The 19423-nt window shown below is 39.9% G+C and overlaps 1 protein-coding gene across 6 annotated transcripts in view; it reads left to right on the forward strand.

Moving 5' to 3' along the window:
- The window catches only part of Wrn (WRN RecQ like helicase), a 96034-nt gene extending 82590 nt beyond the window's left edge, over positions 1 to 13444 (forward strand). For 4 of the 6 annotated variants that reach the window (XM_005066605.4, XM_013110799.3, XM_021225160.2 and 1 more), the window contains 5 exons: positions 414 to 528; positions 1401 to 1532; positions 3805 to 3967; positions 8287 to 8489; positions 11273 to 13444. In XM_005066605.4, coding sequence (XP_005066662.1) covers positions 414 to 528; positions 1401 to 1532; positions 3805 to 3967; positions 8287 to 8489; positions 11273 to 11392 — 733 coding nt within the window. In that variant the 3' untranslated portion in view covers positions 11393 to 13444. Of the gene's footprint in view, positions 1 to 413; positions 529 to 1400; positions 1533 to 3804; positions 3968 to 8286; positions 8503 to 9341; positions 9380 to 11272 lie in introns of all 6 variants that reach the window. The other 2 variants (XM_040731775.1, XM_013110800.3) reach the window with 2 other exon arrangements.
- The last annotated feature ends 5979 nt before the right edge of the window (positions 13445 to 19423 follow it).

A 19423-nucleotide genomic window follows, 5' to 3' on the forward strand; every position in this document is an offset into this window, starting at 1 on the left:
CATTTGCTGTTACTGGAGACATTTCACAGGGAAGAAAAGCGAGTGAAACTTCCTTCTGAGTGTCTTAGCCTTTCTTACTGTCCTGTTCAGAGCCTCGTGGTTTTCATTTCTGTAAATAATATGGTAACCAAGTAGAACACTGAGTGTTAGCTTATTCGGTTCTGATAATAGCCTCTTCACCAGTTAATACCTGCACCTAGTTTTTGTGGTGTTTGAAGTAAAGGGGAGCTTTTATTTGTTAATTGTTTACATAGCAAATCTATAAGTGAATAAAGGGATTATGTGTTGTGACCATCTGTAGAAAGTCCTGGTTTTGGTTGTAGAAATGTACAGTGTGAGACTGAGCATCAGCTGTGTTCTTGGAGTGATGCTGTCTCGGTGGTTTCTTCATAATTCTTTCTTGTAAACGACAGGCCAACTACTGTTGAAAATGTAAAACAGATTGATGGTGTCTCTGAAGGCAAAGCTACTCTCTTGGAACCTCTGTTGGAAGTCATCAAACACTTCTGTCAAGTGAACAGTGTCCAGGTAAAACCCTGGGTTACAGAGGCTCTTAGAGAAGAACACTTTTGACTGCTTCAGAAGCAGCACTGTCTCCTCTCTTTGCATTTCTACCTGGACACTTAGAAAATGAGTTCAGATTGTTTTACAGTAAATGGTTACAATCACATGTTCTTTCTCTTGATATTTCATGAGGAACTATAAGAGGGTTTTTAAAATGCATCTTTTAAATATTTTATTTATTTTGTTTAATCTAGTGCATGCGTGTGTGTGTGTGTGTGTGTGTGTGTGTGTGTGTAGGATCCATCTGATATGGGTGCTCAAAATAAAACACAAGTCCTCTAGAAGAGAAACACATGCTCTTCTCCACTGTGTTGTCTATCCAGCCCTCTATCTAAGAGGGATGTGTGTTTCACAGCAAGTTATTCATTGTGTCAACATAAATGCATATATATGTATATACATACATATATATAATATATGTAGTTATATACATATACAGATATAATGAGGATATGTTTCTTTATGATGTGTGTGTGCCCATTCTGTGATTATAGTATGTAAACTTGTATATTGATTCTGTTCAGTGTTCCCTTCCAGAGGATTAGGAGATTCATTTAGAGACATTAATTAGAACATTATATGGTTTCTGTTGGACTCTTTCATATGAGCCAAAGAGAAAGTCTCATGCTTGTTAGCTTATTTAACCTTTTAAATTGACATGTAAAAAAATTCAACTTCTTTTTGCATTCCCCATGAAAACTCTTTGTTATTTAGAAATTTTGTGTCACATTTTCCCATAATGCCTCACAGTCATATGTTGATCATTATGTTGATGGCGCTATTGTGTCTGTCATTATGTTATCATTATTATTTGTGCTGCATTTAAAATTCTGTAGACAGACCTCTTTTCGAGTACAAAACCTCAAGAGGAGCAGAAGAAAAGTCAGGAAGTGGAAAATGGAGAATGCTCACTTTCACAGTCTGTGGCTGTCACATATTCTTTATTCCAGGACAAGAAAATGTCCTTGGTAAGTGCTGCCTTCAGTGTGTTTACACTTGTGTTTGCTCGGCTTTTTAGTGTGGAAGCTGTGACTTGGGGTCCATTACTTCTTGTCATACAGTGAGTCTCATATTTGATTTTCAGGCACAATGGCATTTTTTTTTTTCTGGTGAGCCTGTCTCTGTTAGGTAGCAGCAGCAAGTCTAGTGTGATCACAACGATTTTAACAGAAACTGTATCACAGTTAGGGAAAACACAGCTGTAACTCAGGAAAAGTGCAGCAGAAGCATTTTATAACCAGTTTAAAACTATTAGTGTATATTTTACAAGAGACACAAAAAGTATGACCAAATAACACCATTCTTTACGCCATTAGCTATGAAAAACGAGAAGCTTTGTATTATGGAATGTGTGCAGTTTTTAGTCTCTTGTGCCTTCAGCGTAGAGCACGCACCTACTGTGTGGGAGCCCCTGGGCTCTATCCCAAGCACTGCCAGGGAAAATAGATTCAGTAAGTTAAGCAGAAACAAATCACAAAGCTGTGAAGGCATGCTGTTACATGTGTGGTGCGTACTCTGTTTTTGGAACTTACTCAAAGATCTGAGAACAACTTTCCAAGAATTTGCTTTTCACTCTGTCTTCCAGCACATTGCTCCATTTTTTTCCCCTCCAAAACTAGGTTGGACACTCATTTTAAATCTTATTACTGTGAAAATGGTCATAGTTAATATTTCTTCATTTTTCTAACGTAAGTCTTTATGGCTCTTGAGTTTTTATTCTGTGAGATGGGGAGCGTATCACTGGAGTAGGGCACTGAGATCCCTGCTCTGCATTGGAGGCTCTGATAGTGAACTGAGCTCATGTGGGTCAGGGCTTGCCTTTCCTGTCCATTTACCATGCATCAGGACACACCTTGTTTATCTTATGGTTGGATGAATATACAGTCCTTAGCCTAAAAGATCTAGGTAGTCATCTTCCTCACTTAAAAGTAGAAAAGCAAGTGATTCCCTTAGCTATGTTTTAAATAAAACACATGGTTAGTAGGAATTTAAGTTCAATCTTGTGTAAGCAGTCAGTTTACTTGTTGAATGTACCTTATATGTATGCTTTAACCATGTATATATAGTAACTGAATCTGGTTACCAAGAAAGTTTGGAATAAAGTATATTTTGTGAATAAAGTAGATTCTAGTACTCAATAATAATACATAAAATATGTTACATTTTGTGATTAATGATGTGATGAATGAATTATCTTTATTTATGTCTTATAGTATTATGCAGTAGTGTTTGATTTTGCAAAATGATTGTTGATTATCTGTACCTCCCAGGAGTCTTAAAAGGGTCTTGCTAGTTAACCACAAAATTAAACACATCTGAGGACTAATTAGTGATGAGCAATAATACCATTAGTTGGAGGTAATTTGATGCCTAGTATCAAATAACCCCGATATTATACACACATGGTACATACTTTTTAATGGAAAGGAGTAGACATTTAATGAAAACAATTGCACACCTACTTGTGAAGGATGAAATTAGTGCCCTAGATGGTCTGCTCTGTGAATGTATCAGCATTCACACATACAGTCTAAATTCAGACTTTCTAAATATATTGAAGTAAATATCATGAATGTTAGCATAATTGAGTATCTATGCTTTTTGTTTAAAAATATGTTTTACCTAATATATATTATAAATGTATTTGGAGCCACACCTGTTTAAGAAAATGTATAGAAATACTTTACAAAATTGATCATCATTATCCTAAGTTCAGTAGTATGATAAGGGTGAGCAAGTATCCTTATTAAACTGTAGTTATTGTTTATGAATTCGGTTTATTTAAGACACTAAAATCTTCTCAGGGCCCTTCTAAAAAGTGCTTCTGGAGCCTTGCATCATCACTGAGCATTTAGGAGTTGTCTTCTTGGAAATTCATGTAGCTAAAGCATCATGTCCAATTTCAAGAGCATTATAGTACAGCTTTCTATATTTTCAAACCATCATAACAGTTATCAGACTTACCATAAAGTGGCGGATGGCTGACACCAAATCACTTTTTAAATGAATACAGAGGGAAGGGTGGGGTTGAATTTTTGGCTAAAGTTAGGTGGTTTTGTTTTAATCAAGAGTGGAATCAGTGGAGGTCGGTCTATAGTAGTTTTAAAGAAATATTTAAAATGACAACTTTATCCATCACTTATTTCTCAGTGAACAGCTGCTGCCTGAAGATGTCAGACTCTTTCTTTCTTGAGATGCAGACGTTCTAAACTCACTGGTTCTTTTGCTATTGTCCTGCAGCACAGCATAGCTGAGAATAGGCTTCTGCCTCTCACAGCAGTTGGTATGCACTTAGCCCAGGCCGTGAAAGCCGGCTACCCCCTGGATATGGAGCGAGCTGGCCTGACCCCAAAGGTTCAGAAGATTATTGCTGATGTTATCCGAAACCCTCCCATCAACTCAGGTGATGAGCACAGCCCTTCTCTGCAGCCTAATGACCCGAGTCAACTCCGATGAAGTAAACAAGTGATTCGCTCGGGGTTTTATGTTAACAGCACTGACCCTTGAGCTGTGGTGAAACTTTACATTGGTAACTTATTTATTTTAGGAGAAAATTCATTTCTTCCTCAACAGAAAGTATACTGAAAAAATTCTTTCTTTCCAGATTACAGTCTTCCCATCAAGTCCAAGTCAGGCATGTTTAAAATTACATCATGCCTCATCTACATTCCCAGCAGCTGAATGACTCCTCCTTTCCCCTGAACAACTCTGAGTCTTGCCCGTGGTTTCTTGCTCTAACCAGTAGTCAGTGGCATCAGTCATGGACATGGCAAACCTGTAGCTCCAGTAGAAGAGCTTCTTCACGCTCAGTAGACACTTGCCTGTTAAGAGTACTGACTATTCTGTAGGAGACAGGGGTTTGATTCCTGGCACCCACATGGTGACCCACAACCACCTGTAACTCCAGTTCCAGAGGATCTGACGCCCCCTTCTGACCTCTGTGGGGACCAGGCACACATATGGTGCATAGGCATGCATGCAGGCCAAACACCCAAACCAGTGAGGAACCACAGCCGTGGAGCTCAGTCCCCTGCGGGCCTTGCAGAGATCTTTAAGAAGTGATGCATTTTTTTTTCTTTTCACAGAAGCAAAGTTAAGGCACATTATAGAATTTTCCTCTTAAATGCACAAATATACAGTCAGAGTGTTAAAACAATGCATCTGGTTTTTAAAAATTCTGCCAGACTAAAGCAATAGTCATCTTAAAAACAAACAAATCTTAATCTGCAAAGCTGAGTGAATTCTTACTTTTTTTTAACCTGAAATTCTTTCCCATGTGGAAGTAACCAGAATTGTGTCCCCCACCCAAGAATTTGTAAGGTGCTAGAGCAGCAGAATAACTTAGTGAGAGTCTTTCTCAAATACAGTTTGACTATAATTTGATTTTCTGTGCATATCTGTGTATAGAGAAGGCATGTCTAGACATGCCAATTTGAGACTTAGAGTGATACTTGTGCATTTATAATTATGTTAATGAATTGTTATTTTTGGAACTTGCTCAATGTGGATCTGCTAAGGTTAAATTTAAGCTTGTAAGTTTTAAGACCCAAGGGCCATATCTTAGACTTTGTGGTAAACTATCCAAAGTACCTTGATTGTGAGTCATCCTGTGAGGAAACTAGGAGTCTTCTTGACAGGAGTAGCCAGTCTGTTAGACATGAAGGCAGAATGAGGAGAATAGCATTTACTGTGTAGGATTAGAGTAAGGGTTTATCAACCTTTGTCCATTGCAAAAATGACACATTGTTTTTAGGGAAAGTTAAAGACTGGAATTTCTGCTAGAAATACACTGTGTCTTGGGACTTGGACATGTTTTGATGTTTGAGCAATGTTATGCAGCATTGCTTCCTTTAAAAAAAAACATTGGCAATCATGTTTGCCGTTGATTGGATAGCTTCCTGAAATCTTGAGTTGACAAATGGAGTTAGCCTACACAGGTAGACGAAAAGACTGACAATAGAGACACTAGCGAGTCAGTCTTACCTCTGACAGTTTATGGCTTGTGACCTTTGGCACAAGACCCAAACCTTTCTAGATATGTTTTTTCTTGTATGAAACAGAAAGGAATACTATTTTTATCTTTTATGGAATTGTGAAAAACACACTGGATACCAGACAGAAAGCATTGGTACATGGAAAATAGTAACTAGTAAATAGTGATAAATAGTGGCATTAGTAAAGGATGGTGATGATTGAAGTAAATGATACTGGCAAACCACATCCAAGAACACATTAAAATCATCCACCGTTAATATTTTCTAACGTCTTTTAATATTGCCCACCATAACCAGAGCCCTCTATAGTCTGAGTTTAGCAATTACAATTTCTGGTGCTAGGGCATTAATTTTTAAATCTATTTTTTTATTTTTGAGAGTTTCATATTAAAAATGCTGTATTTGCATCATTTCTACTCCTCCCTCTCTCCTAGCCAATTTATTTCTGTCTCCTCCATCCCATCTCAAATTCATGACCTATTTAATTACTGTCTTTACACACACACACTCCCCACAGACACAGAATCTACTGAGTCCATATAGTGATGTCAGTGTACAGTGTACAACCTGATTTAACAAATATCAGAGATGAAGTCTTTTATAATAATTGGTGACTAAGTCACTAGTAAAGCATGTCTTTACCACCATACACAGACTATAGCATTAATCTTACACAGGCATGTCCTAAATTGCAATAGCAAAGAATAGAGATGGTATTTTAAAAATGTATTTATGAAAAAGTGTCTACTCTTCTAAAATATACCATGCATAGGTTGCATACATAACATGTAGAAATATATTTGCATAACCTGTTTCAAATCTAAGTAGAGAAAGAGGAGTATGACAATCATGAAATCTTAACTTTGTTTCTTTGTTGCATTCATGGTCTATAAGGTGTCTTGTATGGGTATGAGATTTGGGGTTTAGATTCTTGTTTTTCTTTGATGTGATACTAGTTGTAGTCTTATGGAGAAAACATCATTATTTATAAGTTACCATAAGGAATGAAAATATACATACTACATTAATAGTTTGGATGTTATTTTTATTTAACTATAGTCTTATATGATTCAGTATTTTAATGAACAAGTTGGTTTGAAATTTAAACTTCACACAATCCCAAATTGAATTTCTTCTGTACTTTTATAATATAATATTAGATAAAAATAGAGTAACTGTAAGTTGAAATCATATTTTTGTGCACTCTTGTTTCTATCTAGATTTTTACTCTGTAGCTTTGTTTTTTTATAATTCTGTGATTGTTATTAGTCTGTCTATGTAATTTAAGCTTCTGTTATTACATTGAGCATTTTAACTACGTTTATAGTTAAGTAAAATATTTAATGAGGTACCTAGATAATCCTCAGGATAATTTCTCCCATTCTTTATGTGCATGGAACTGGAAAGTTAAGGGTGGCTTCCAAGGGACCGTCCACAAAGGGGTAACATGACTACTTTTAAAACACTGGAGGACAGCTAGTGCTGCCATTTAACTTTCTGGGAGATGTTTTAGTCTTGATTTACACAGGAGAGTGGAGTGGAAGTAGGTAGATTTGAAACCACAAGTGACCTACTTGCATATCTGTAGTGCAGGATGGCTTTAAGATAGTCATGTCTTAAAGATAGAACATGCTTGCAGAAGTGTGTAAAATACCAATGGCGTTTACATTCATACAAACTCTATACATATCACTATCAGTAGTTAACCTAGAGGAAAATGTATGTGTACTATATGTTAACATTTTTTATTATAAAAGTAAATTTTATTCAAAATTGGAGTAAGATTCTTTTAAGATAATCTTATAGCATTATTATGCTTCAATATTTTGATTGTTTTATAAATAGTTTAAATACTGCTCTTACACCATAAAATTAAGTATGTGTATTTTCATTTGCTAATTTTAATAACACACAGAAGAAAATGACTATAAAGCAGTATAGCTATACTAATTGATTGAAATATGGGAAAGTACAGTTTTTCGAGACAGGGTTTCTCTGTGGCTTTTTTGGAGTCTGTCCTGGAACTAGCTCTTGTAGACCAGACTGTCCTCAAACTTACAGAGATCTGCTTGCCTCTGCTTTCCAAGTGCTGGGATTAAAGATGTAAGCCACTACACCCAGCAAGAGTAATTTTTAAAATAGCAAATTCATTGTTCATGTACGTTTGTGTCTGTATGTGTCTGTGTGTGTGTAAGTTCACGCATGCACATGAGTGCATGTCTCTGTAGAGGCCAGAAGAAGGCATCAGATTCTCTGCAGCTGGAATTATAGGTGGTTGTTAACTACTTGATGTGAGTGTTGGGAACTAAACTTGAGTCCTCTGTAAGAGTAGTATGTGCTCTTGACTGCTGAGCTATCTTTCCAGCCCCAGGAATAAATTTTTAAGAGAAATTAACTTGTAAGCAATATTTGGACATTGAAGCTCAGTTTCCTTTAACAAAGGGTCTAAGCATTGTTGTTATTCTCAGGGAACCCTACAAATGACAGCTTAAATAATGACTATGTGACTTCCTTAATACTGACCTGTCCTGGAGCTAATAGTTTGGGTGGAGTCATGAGGGGAAACCATAATGTTACCCCATTTCCCTTAATGATGTTCCTGCTTGAAAGACAAAAATTATCTTGGGCAATTTTCTTCCTTCCCATATAGTATTTCTTCATTTTCACCTCATAGTTTTCTAAATGTTCTGCTTAACTTTTGTTGGTTTGGTTTTCTTATCTTTTACAGATATGTATAAAGTTAAACTCATTAGAATGCTAGTTCCTGAAAACATTGACACATACCTTATCCACATGGTAATTGAGATCCTGGAGAGTGGTGACAGCAGAAGCCAGCCTTCCTGTGATTCCAACAGGAAGAGAAGTTTCCCTAGCTCTGAAGGGAGCTGTGTGAGCTTTAAGAAAAGCAAGGATGTAGTCACTGATAGCAAGGTATTAACTACAGGTAGAATGTTTTTACAAAGTGTCACGTTGTTACTTCGCATGCTCAATGGAAACATTTTGATCTGTTACAATATTTAAATCTGTGTGTTCTATTCTCTTTGCTTTTCAAAATATGATGTGAGAAAGCTGTTTTCCAAAAGACAATAAAGCTTGTATAATTATTGTGTAGAATCCCAGCTTAAATTTTACCTGGCTTTGTAGTCAGGAGAAATACACCTCATTCCAGAGATGTAGTTAAGGGAGTTGGCGTTGTGTCTCATGACAGTGGATATGGTTTATGGAAGTAAAGGCAAATTCGATTATGAATGTTTCCCACTAGTTGATTCTCGAGCTCTATCTAGTATGAAGATTGTACTCTACAAGTTGACAGTGGTTATGAGTATAACATAGGGCATCTTTTGCGTATTTAGAAGAAGCATGTGTTCAGAGTTAATTTAGATGACATTAAAAGGCTTCAAAAGTGACATTTGTGCTATATGACAGATGGTAACAAGAGAAGAACTACTCTCTGGCAGGTTTGGCCTTCAGGGTCTACATGATGTGCTGATAGTAATTGCTGAGCTTTTAGTAACTCAGTGAAAGTATGTTAGCTCTTCCATGGCAAGCCTGGTGTGGTAGCGTGTAGCTGTTAACACTTGTATTAGAAGTGAGGTTCCATGTTTTAGCACTACAGTAATACCTGTAGGGTGCTGGCACTGTGCTCTTACTCTTCTCAATAGTGTCAAAATAAAGGGAACTGATTTTTTAAATTTTTATTCACTTTACATACCAACCACAGTTACCTCTCTCTCCCCTCCTCCCACTCTCCCCACCCCAACCCACTCCCTACCCTCTCCTCAGAAATGGTAAGGTCTCCCATGAGGAATCAACAAAGCCTGGTACGTTAAGTTGAGGTAGGACCAAACAAACCTCTTCCCCCTGTATCTAGGCTGAGCAAGGCATCCCACCTTAGGGAATGGACTCCAAAAAGCCAGCCCATGCACCAGGGATAGGGGAACTGATTTTTTTTTAAATAAACTGGTCTTTTAAATTTCTTTACTTTAAGCCGGGCGTTGGTGGCACATGTCTTTAATCCCAGCACTCGGGAGGCAGAGGCAGGTGGATCTCTGTGAGTTCGAGACCAGCCTGGTCGACAGAGCGGGTTCCAGGACAGGCTCCAAAACAACACAGAGAAACCCTGTCTCGAAAAAACAAAGCAAAACAAAAACAAAAAATCTTTACTATAGTTAGCTTTGTATATTTTCTTAAGTATACATAACATTAATACTTTAATGTTATGAAATTTCAAAATATAATTCCTTTTCCTAATTACTTTTCACCTTTTTTCCTTACCTGTGACTATTTTGAGCCCTTGTAAAGGTAGAAAACACAATAAAATATAGCAAGTAATTGATAAGGCTTATAAAGTCATCATTCTTGAAATGGTATAAGTTATACCTCAGGCACATTTAGCTTAAACAAAGCTACCTTATTCTAAAAGCCTTCAAATGCTTCCAGTAAGTAAGTTACTATGGCTAAATTCCAAGGAGTGTTCTTATTAGCATGATTTCTGGTTCTTACTCTGAGACTCCAGTGCCTCAGCTTCATACTCCTGTTTGACTGTTGTAGGTTTGCAGAGCACTTACCTACTTCAAGTAGTAATTGATGTTTGAGTTTTTCATGTGTGGATGATACCACACAAAACATTCCTTTTGTTTTATTAAATGTTTTCCAGGAACTTTTGACTGGGTCTTAAGGATTTTGATAGATGAGCCCCTCAAATCACATTCAAAGTGTCACTCATGTGGGCACTTGTTCTCTTTCTGAGAAAGGGATCTATGGCCATCAGGAAAGTCTTGAAGCAGTGAGTTTTTCATTTACTCAGTGAGTGCTTTGGAGTGCTTGTTGCTTCTTGGCCCCTCTGCAGGGAGCTGAGCAACAGTGGAGTCAACTCCTGGTCTTCTGCCGCCAGGGGTGTGTCAGTACCTGTTTTCTTTCCCATGTGCTCAATAAACCCTCTCTGTGTGCGCCTGTATATGTACCTTCCTCAGGACATCACGTTCGGCATCCTTTTAAATTTGTTACTGTTTGCGGTAAAAGCTCTTGGACCTGGGGCCTTGTGTGTACCAGATGAGTCTGATAACACCTAGATGTGTCCCCAGCCTTTAAATCCACCACTTTGGCCAACCCAAAACAAATGTCATACTGTGTAGACCAGAAATAATGTCCAGTCCCTTACTTAGCAAATGAGTGCCTGAACATGAGGATCTTGAGAGTCAATGGCGAAGGCAGTGGGATGGGTGTTCAGAGGTTAAAAGCTTTTGCCCGTGCAAGGTTGATGGTTGAGTTTGATTCCTAGAACCCATGTGAAAATGGCGTCTGTAATCCCAGCTCTCACACAGCGACAGGGAGGTGGAGCCTGGGAGATTGCAGGCTAGCTAGCATGGCGTGCACAACATGGCAGAAACAATAAGAGAGACTATGCTTCTAGGAAGAAGTGGCTGTTATGTATATGTAGCATGTACACACACACACACACACACACACAGCTAATCATAATAACAAATCATCTTTAAAGTGGATGGTAATGGGATTATAAGGAAATGTTTAAAGAAACGATATGATTTTTGTCTTTTATTTATTATATTTTTCATCCCCAAAAGGATTCTATAGATGTTTCTATTTCATTTTGTTTGGTCGAGGAGAGTTATTCAGGATGTCTGAGTTGTTTTTTACAGCTCTTATGCTTCTTCAGTTGTATGAGTGTTTCTTTGTATTTCTATCTCCTGTAGACATCATCTGAAATGTCAAAGAGAAAATTACCTGAGTGGTTTGCCAAAGGAAATGTGCCCGCAGCTGATATTGGCAGCTCATCAATGGCCAAGACAAAAAAGAAAGGTCTTTTTAGTTAAGATGACAACTGCAGAACAACTTGAGTGTCCTATTGTCTTTATCCCTGTAAGAATGAAAAGAAATATTGTAACTTTAAAATTCCTACAAGTCCAAAGTAAAACTCACTTCAGCACTGAGCACTGGCATCTTAAACGGCCCATCCGCGGTTGAGATAAGGCATTTGAATCGTCTGAGACCTGAGGACAAGCAGGAGTGTTAGTAGGACGGTTTTCCTTCAGAACTCTTGTCTCCTCTCACGTGGCAGTCTCTCTACTTCCTGTATCAGTGGACTTGGGAAATTAAGGGTGTGTCTCTTTGACATAGAGAACCGGCTAGCAGTTGTGTTCTGATTGATATGAAGCAGTCTCTAGTTGCCAAGATGGTGTCCTGTGAATGTAAGACAGCAGGTTAACTTTACAGATTGTCTTTACTTTCTTGTGCAGAAGCCGGTATGCGCAATGCCAGACAGTGTCAGTGCACCAGACCAGTAAGTGACACATTGGCTTTCATTAAGATGGGGAAAATGTTGAAAGTATTCCAGTTACAAAGGCAACTAAATGCTATGCATTTTCTATAAAATGTCTATTATTTTTTAAGTAAAGCAATGTGTTCCATACTGAATATTAAATACATTTAATTTTCATTTATCTATTTACTATGAGTACCTTCAATGTTTGAAAAGCCAAAATTTAATATATCTTATGTTTTACAAAGAACTTAAAAAATTTAAAACTCAGCTCTGTTCTGGGTATAGTTTTGTTATTACTTTAAGCAGCTCACCATATAGCTTATGAATATATTTTGAGCCTTTGATTAACGTTTTTGTAAATAGAAATGGACTGTAACTAATACAGAAGAAACACATGCTTGACTTCAGAGTAGTTGAAAAAAAAACAAAAAACAAAAAGGCTACCCAGGGTTCCATTAGGAAATAATCAAAGTGACTTTTTGTAACCTGCCAGAGTTTTATACAAGCATTTCTTAATTTGTTACACCTGTGATATGTGCGTGAATCTTATTATAAAACATTCAAACTATACTTAAAACATAAAAATTTACATGTTCTCATTTTTCTGCTTCCTATTAAAGAAGTATCTCCCATTAAATATGTCACAGACGTTCTCTAGTTACTTCTACTTTTCTGTGTCTTAACATGTGTTTCTACAACACACAAGTTGGTGTTCTCTATGGCTTTGAGCTTCATGCTGGATATAGTGACCAACTGTAGGAAAACACCTGCTTAATTGTTTGAATTACAAATTGGATAGGTTTTTTTATGGAATTGAAAAGCAAAAATTTGCTGGCAAAAATTATGCTTGGTTCTTTAGACCTGGTTATTTAGCAGACTTTCCCTCAAGACCAAATGAAGTTAGCCTATTGCTTTAAAGAAAGTGACTCACCAGTATTTATTGTCAGTAATAAAACTGAAATCTCTTGGTGAACTTGTATTCTTCACTGGGAACCTGGGCAGCTTTCCTTGACCTGAAAGCTTTTCTAATGAGCTGGACAAAATAAACACATGATTTTTTTATACTGTCTAAAGTTTTTTCTATATCTAGAATATCTAAATAACCCCAAAATCAGTGTTTTATGGATAACTAAGACATTACGTAATATAGAGATACATTGTTTAAAATACCTGATGGAGGCAGAAAAGGGACCAGTAAACTCAATTAACCAAGAATGAAAAGCTGATGGCTGTAGTTTCATACCAATAATCTTTAAGACACATCTACTGTTTTAGTATAGCTTCAAAGAAGATTCTCTACTGTTATTGAAAAGCTATTAAAATATCCTGTCCTATCCAACTGCATATTGGTGTGAATTTGGGTTTTCCTACTATACTTCAGGCAAAGTAGCATGTCCAGATAGGCTGAATGCAGAAGGCTGAGACCACAACCTGGTCTCCTAAACCCATTTACACAATGAGAACAATTACAGGAATGAAACAGAGCCATCCTTGTAAAGTTTTTATGAAAATATGTTTTTTAAAAACAGTATTTATGTTCAAATGTAAATGGTTTACTATGACTGTTTTTAAATGAATCAATAAATCTTTTGAAAAAGTCTCAGAGCTGAGTATATATATATCTGTGTAACTGCACATATACTGAGTAATTGCAGAAACCATGAGGGTGATGAAGACGGAGCCTGGGGGGGGGTAGAATGACACAGGTGCTTTGAAGGGAAATGGAAAAGCAAGGCAGGGACTTTAACTGCAGAGGGGAAAGGAAGAACAATGTGGAGGGAGAGGGAAGGAGGGGGCAAAGCTAACACTAGCGATGTTTGAAAAGCCATGGGGAAGCATCACTTCATGGTATTTAAAAATGCTTCTATGTATAATTGGCTGTGGTTTGGTTTCTTCAGTCAGGGTCTCAGTGTAGCCTTGTTTGGCTCGGAGATCACTATGTAGAACAGGCAGGCCTGAGGGCCCGCCGACCCCCCCCGTGTGTGTGTGTGTGTGTGTGTGTGTGTGTGTGTGTGTGTGTCTTAAATGAAGTTATGCTACCTCGGGTGATAATGCTCCTCTCAGGAACAGTAGACTACTAACAAAATCCCCAGTTCTAAGCATGAGAAACCTCCCTTCAAGCTGTTGGTCAGAGAAGTCCAAGAGACTCCCCAAACAATATAGGCTATTGCCTTCACCCTTGGTTGCCCTTGGGATCTTGAAGGTAAGAGCCTGTTGCTGAAGACACCACATACTTCGGGCACAGGATTTGGAGAAACCCCACTGGAAATGACATGGAAGCCCCTCTCTGAGGGCCAGCTCTCCCAGTGCTGGAATGTGCCATGCAAACTACCAAGAAAGAAAGGCAATCGGCAGTCCTGCCCAGTACACTAAAGTTTGTGGCTCCCATCACAACACTAAAGCTGTAACTTCATCCCAGACACCAGACACTGCCACAACAAAACAAAATCTTGACTCATTTATTTAACATCTTAGTGCACGGCAGTCTCTCCTAGCTGTTCCAATTTCCCAAACAGTACATCCCAGAAGTTGTGCTCAATGTGTTTTTGTAAGATGTCCCACTAGAATATATATTCAATGGGAGGAGGGGGAATTTTTGTCTGTATTGTCCACAGCTGTGTCTGCCACCCAGAAAAGAGTAGCACTGGGCAGGAAGCCAGAAAATGTTGAATGAGTGCAGTACCCACGTGCTACAGGATCTAGCCAGAGCTGTTGCAGCTGGGGAAGGCATATGGGCGCTTAGTCATCGCTACAGTTCTATCTAGTCATAGGTCTTACTTCTGTTGAGCTATCTGGGTGGGTTACATCTGGTCTCAAACACACAGACCACAAAAGCTTCTGCTTATAACCCTAGCCATCAGCAACACATACTATAAAGTCCATAGCCCTGCTATTTATTAGCTAGGCGATCTCTTAGAAACTCCAAGCTTCATTGAAATACACTGTAATGCTTACAGCAATTACTGGGACTAGATACAACGTGTACAGGTAGACTGTTCAACAGTAGTCAGATTGTTGTGGAATATTATTTTAAGATGTGTTACATTTGTTTATGCTGTGAAACATCTGTTTAACGATGCAAAGATGTGTTGCATTTGTTTGATTAAATAAAATTAACCTGGGGTCAGGAGGTTAAGTCAGCAACTAGCTGACAGGAAGTGGTAGGGAGGAGCCATGTGTAACTAGGATTCCTAAGTGGGGGCGGAGCCGAAGGACACCTTGTTTTTCCGGAAGAGGTGAGCTAGGAGAGGAAGGAGGTGAGTTACTCGCTCTTCAGTCTCCTCTGAGTGAGCAGAATTTCACCTCAACCTGAATCCTGAGTTCTCTAGAGGGATGGAGATCTAGATAAAGTTCGCTTTAGCAGCTGTGATAGAGCTGATACCTGAGGGGACAGAATTGTGACCTATGTGGCCTAGCCACTACAGTAGCTGAGGGGACAGAATTGTGACCTATGTGGCCTAGCCACTACAGTAGCTGAGGGGACAGAATTGTGGCCTATGTGGCCTAGCCACTACAGTAGCTGAGGGGACAGAATTGTGGCCTATGTGGCCTAGCCACTACAGTAGCTGAGGGGACAGAATTGTGGCCTATGTGGCCTAGCCACTACAGTAGCTGAGGGGACAGAATTGTGGCCTATGTGGCCTAGCCACTACAGTAGCTGAGGGGACAGAATTGTGGCCTATGTGGCCTAGCCACTACAGTAGCTGAGGGGACAGAATTGTGGCCTATGTGGCCTAGCCACTACAGTAGCTGAGGGGACAGAATTGTGGCCTATGTGGCCTAGCCACTACAGTAGCTGAGGGGACAGAATTGTGGCCTATGTGGCCTAGCCACTACAGTAGCTGAGGGGACAGAATTGTGGCCTATGTGGCCTAGCCACTACAGTAGCTGAGGGGACAGAATTGTGGCCTATGTGGCCTAGCCACTACAGTAGCTGAGGGGACAGAATTGTGACCTATGTGGCCTAGCCACTACAGTAGCTGAGGGGACAGAATTGTGACCTATGTGGCCTAGCCACTACAGTAGCTGAGGGGACAGAATTGTGGCCTATGTGGCCTAGCCACTACAGTAGCTGAGGGGACAGAATTGTGGCCTATGTGGCCTAGCCACTACAGTAGCTGAGGGGACAGAATTGTGACCTATGTGGCCTAGCCACTACAGTAGCTGAGGGGACAGAATTGTGACCTATGTGGCCTAGCCACTACAGTAGCTGAGGGGACAGAATTGTGGCCTATGTGGCCTAGCCACTACAGTAGCTGAGGGGACAGAATTGTGACCTATGTGGCCTAGCCACTACAGTAGCTGAGGGGACAGAATTGTGACCTATGTGGCCTAGCCACTACAGTAGCTGAGGGGACAGAATTGTGACCTATGTGGCCTAGCCACTACAGTAGCTGAGGGGACAGAATTGTGGCCTATGTGGCCTAGCCACTACAGTAGCTGAGGGGACAGAATTGTGGCCTATGTGGCCTAGCCACTACAGTAGCTGAGGGGACAGAATTGTGGCCTATGTGGCCTAGCCACTACAGTAGCTGAGGGGACAGAATTGTGGCCTATGTGGCCTAGCCACTACAGTAGCTGAGGGGACAGAATTGTGGCCTATGTGGCCTAGCCACTACAGTAGCTGAGGGGACAGAATTGTGGCCTATGTGGCCTAGCCACTACAGTAGCTGAGGGGACAGAATTGTGGCCTATGTGGCCTAGCCACTACAGTAGCTGAGGGGACAGAATTGTGGCCTATGTGGCCTAGCCACTACAGTAGCTGAGGGGACAGAATTGTGACCTATGTGGCCTAGCCACTACAGTAGCTGAGGGGACAGAATTGTGACCTATGTGGCCTAGCCACTACAGTAGCTGAGGGGACAGAATTGTGACCTATGTGGCCTAGCCACTACAGTAGCTGCTTGCTGAGTCGCAGTTGCAGTTGCCAGTTAGGACAGCAGTTGCTTAAGGGGCAGTCACTGAATTGGGTGAAAAACAACATCAGATCTGGGCAGAGTGGACCATGCATGTAATACCTGCACTTGGGAGGTGGATGAGGAGGACCAGACTGCAGTGAGACCCCTGTCTCAAACAGATAATCAAGTAATTTGGCCCTATTGCAGTTGTTTACTCCCTTGTAACTGTAAGAGCATCTATCAGAAAAGACAGTATCTGGGTATCCAGAGTAAGGCAGCCTGTCTCACAGACACTATTTGGACATCACCATGGTCCTGCTCCTGTCTCTTACTGTGCTCTTCCAGAAATCTGTGCCAGCAGCTTGAAGTAGACTCTTGTTTCAAGGCAGGCTCTGGCTCTTAGTTGATTTAACACATTTATCGAGTATCTACTGTGTGCAGAGCATAGTTCTGGAGTGAGGGTCACAGTAGTGACCAAAGGACAAGTATTATGGTTCCCCTTAGGGTAAGAAGGAGGAATGGAATGGGTAAGAGTGGAGTTCACACTGGGGTATGGCGAGACCCTACCAAGCTGTGACTTGTGACTCCGGCCTTGAGCACATCGGTCCATCATAACCCTCTCTTGTTAAAGTCACTGTATAAAAGAGGAAACAGGTTTGGAGAACACAGTGTGCTTGTGCATAGTGAACAGTAGCCACTGTCACCCTTTCTGTAGGAAAGCTGCAGGAAAAAACAATCAGGAGGGCGCCTAATGGCTTGATGTATGTAAATGGGTCAGTTAGACAGTTTTCAGGATACTCAGCTAGATTTCTCAGTGTAGCAAAATAATGCTTTTTGTTTAACAGAAAAATACAGAGGGGTGGACATTGTAGAAGGAGTTTTCAAAATAATTAGAGTAATCTGTTATATTTTTCATGAACTACTCTGGTTCATGAAATGGATATCCATGGAATCTCAGTCTGAAATATACTTTACTTTTAATTCTCCTATGACTTATCATAGATTATTATGGGCATTTCAACTAAGACAGCATGTTGACTAAGACACAAGGAAACTTCGCTTCAAGAGGAGAAAGTCTTGAACAGCCCCCCAATGTTCCTTGTTTTGGTGGGAGTAATTTGCTATTTTCATGACTCATTTGAGTTTTATACTATTTTAAGCATTCTTGAAGAATGTGTGAGCCCCTGTTATTTTATGTTATTCATTTGCTTTGGCATTTTTTCCCCTCACACTGGCAAAACGAGCTAGTGTTTTACCACACTGGTTCAAGACCACCATCTGCTGGTCAAAATGGGCAATTTCAGGTATTATGGTTTGTAGGAAAAGGGGAACCATTTGGGGTTTTTATTTGCAAATGGACACCACAGGTGTAACGTCTGAAGTGAGTGCTCAGATAAAAGTGAGGTGAAATGTAATGAGTTAATCTTGGGAGTAAAACTGTATATAATTGTAGATATGAAACAGAAAAATACTAGTCAGATGACTAGTATATTTACTTGGATATATTTTACTAGAGTAAAGCAGAAGAAAATGCAGAAATTTTTAGAATTTGTGAATTTTGGAAGCTTCTAGACAAACACTGACTCAAATGGAGCATGCAATTGACATGCCTATGGAGCTTTGAATACGCAACCTCAAAAATAAGTAAAGGGGAATTGTGTCCCAAGTCCCCACATAATGCATTAAATGATGCACTCTTCATTTTAAATTTACTGAACATGGATGCCCATGAGCAATGTGCCTCAGATAGACTCTGGCATGATGGCACTCAAGCGACTTTTGCTCAAGTCAAATGGAAAGATCCTTGCACTGGATCCTGTTTTTATATGAGGTCGAGGCCATGTTTGTGTTTTCTCACAGGAAGAAAACGAGGCTTCGTGGCTTCGAGGTGTGGTCTGCTGAGGTGTGTGGAGAAGAGGAATGCCAGACCTGATGATACCGTGAGGCTTTGGGCTGCATTTTCTGTGGTAGGGACAGCAGGGAAGAAAGCCAAGAAGTCCCTAAGAACTGTGCAGAGCCGTGGGGTTGTCTCACCATGGGTCAAACAGTTTCAGCCTCAACGTGCTCACGGAATCTGGCCCAGAGTAAACAGCACTCCTCTCCCCATGAACATGAGCACAATGGTAACTTACCTGAGGCTTAGAGCCTCCTAAAGCTCTTCGGTGCTCTATGGATGCAAAGAAGACGCATTGAGCCGAACAACAGACAGAAAATCCAGAACGGCACACTGCTTTAAATTCCCTCTAGTTATTCTCAGAAGCAAAATCAATTATTGGCAAGCCAAGGGCAGCCGTAGGACCAGAAGTGTTCACTTTTTATTTCCCCACAAATCAATGATTATCTCTATCTGGTTCTAATCCCCCCCCCCCCGCAAATGAACAATGCATTGCAGTAAATTCTCAGTAAAGTCAGAGTCCAAATTCTTGAATCTCAATAGACACAGACACCATCATAAGTCCCAGATGTACTTCTGTTTATGTGTCTTTGTGTGTGTGAGGGGTAGGGCGGGTGGGGAGAGTCACACACAAAAAGCCGACCACTGGAGAATTCCACTGAAGGGAATTCAAATACTAATTCAGTATAATCCTGATCTGAGGTTATCAAGATTATTATGTGCAAGAATAAAAAGCCAGTATTCAAAAGAAAGGCACAGTTAGTGTTTTCTTCTAAAGGAGGGGCGGTGT

This window comes from Mesocricetus auratus, unplaced genomic scaffold (genome assembly GCF_017639785.1).
Source record: "Mesocricetus auratus isolate SY011 unplaced genomic scaffold, BCM_Maur_2.0 Super-Scaffold_100026, whole genome shotgun sequence".
In the NCBI taxonomy this organism is placed as follows: domain Eukaryota; kingdom Metazoa; phylum Chordata; class Mammalia; order Rodentia; family Cricetidae; genus Mesocricetus; species Mesocricetus auratus.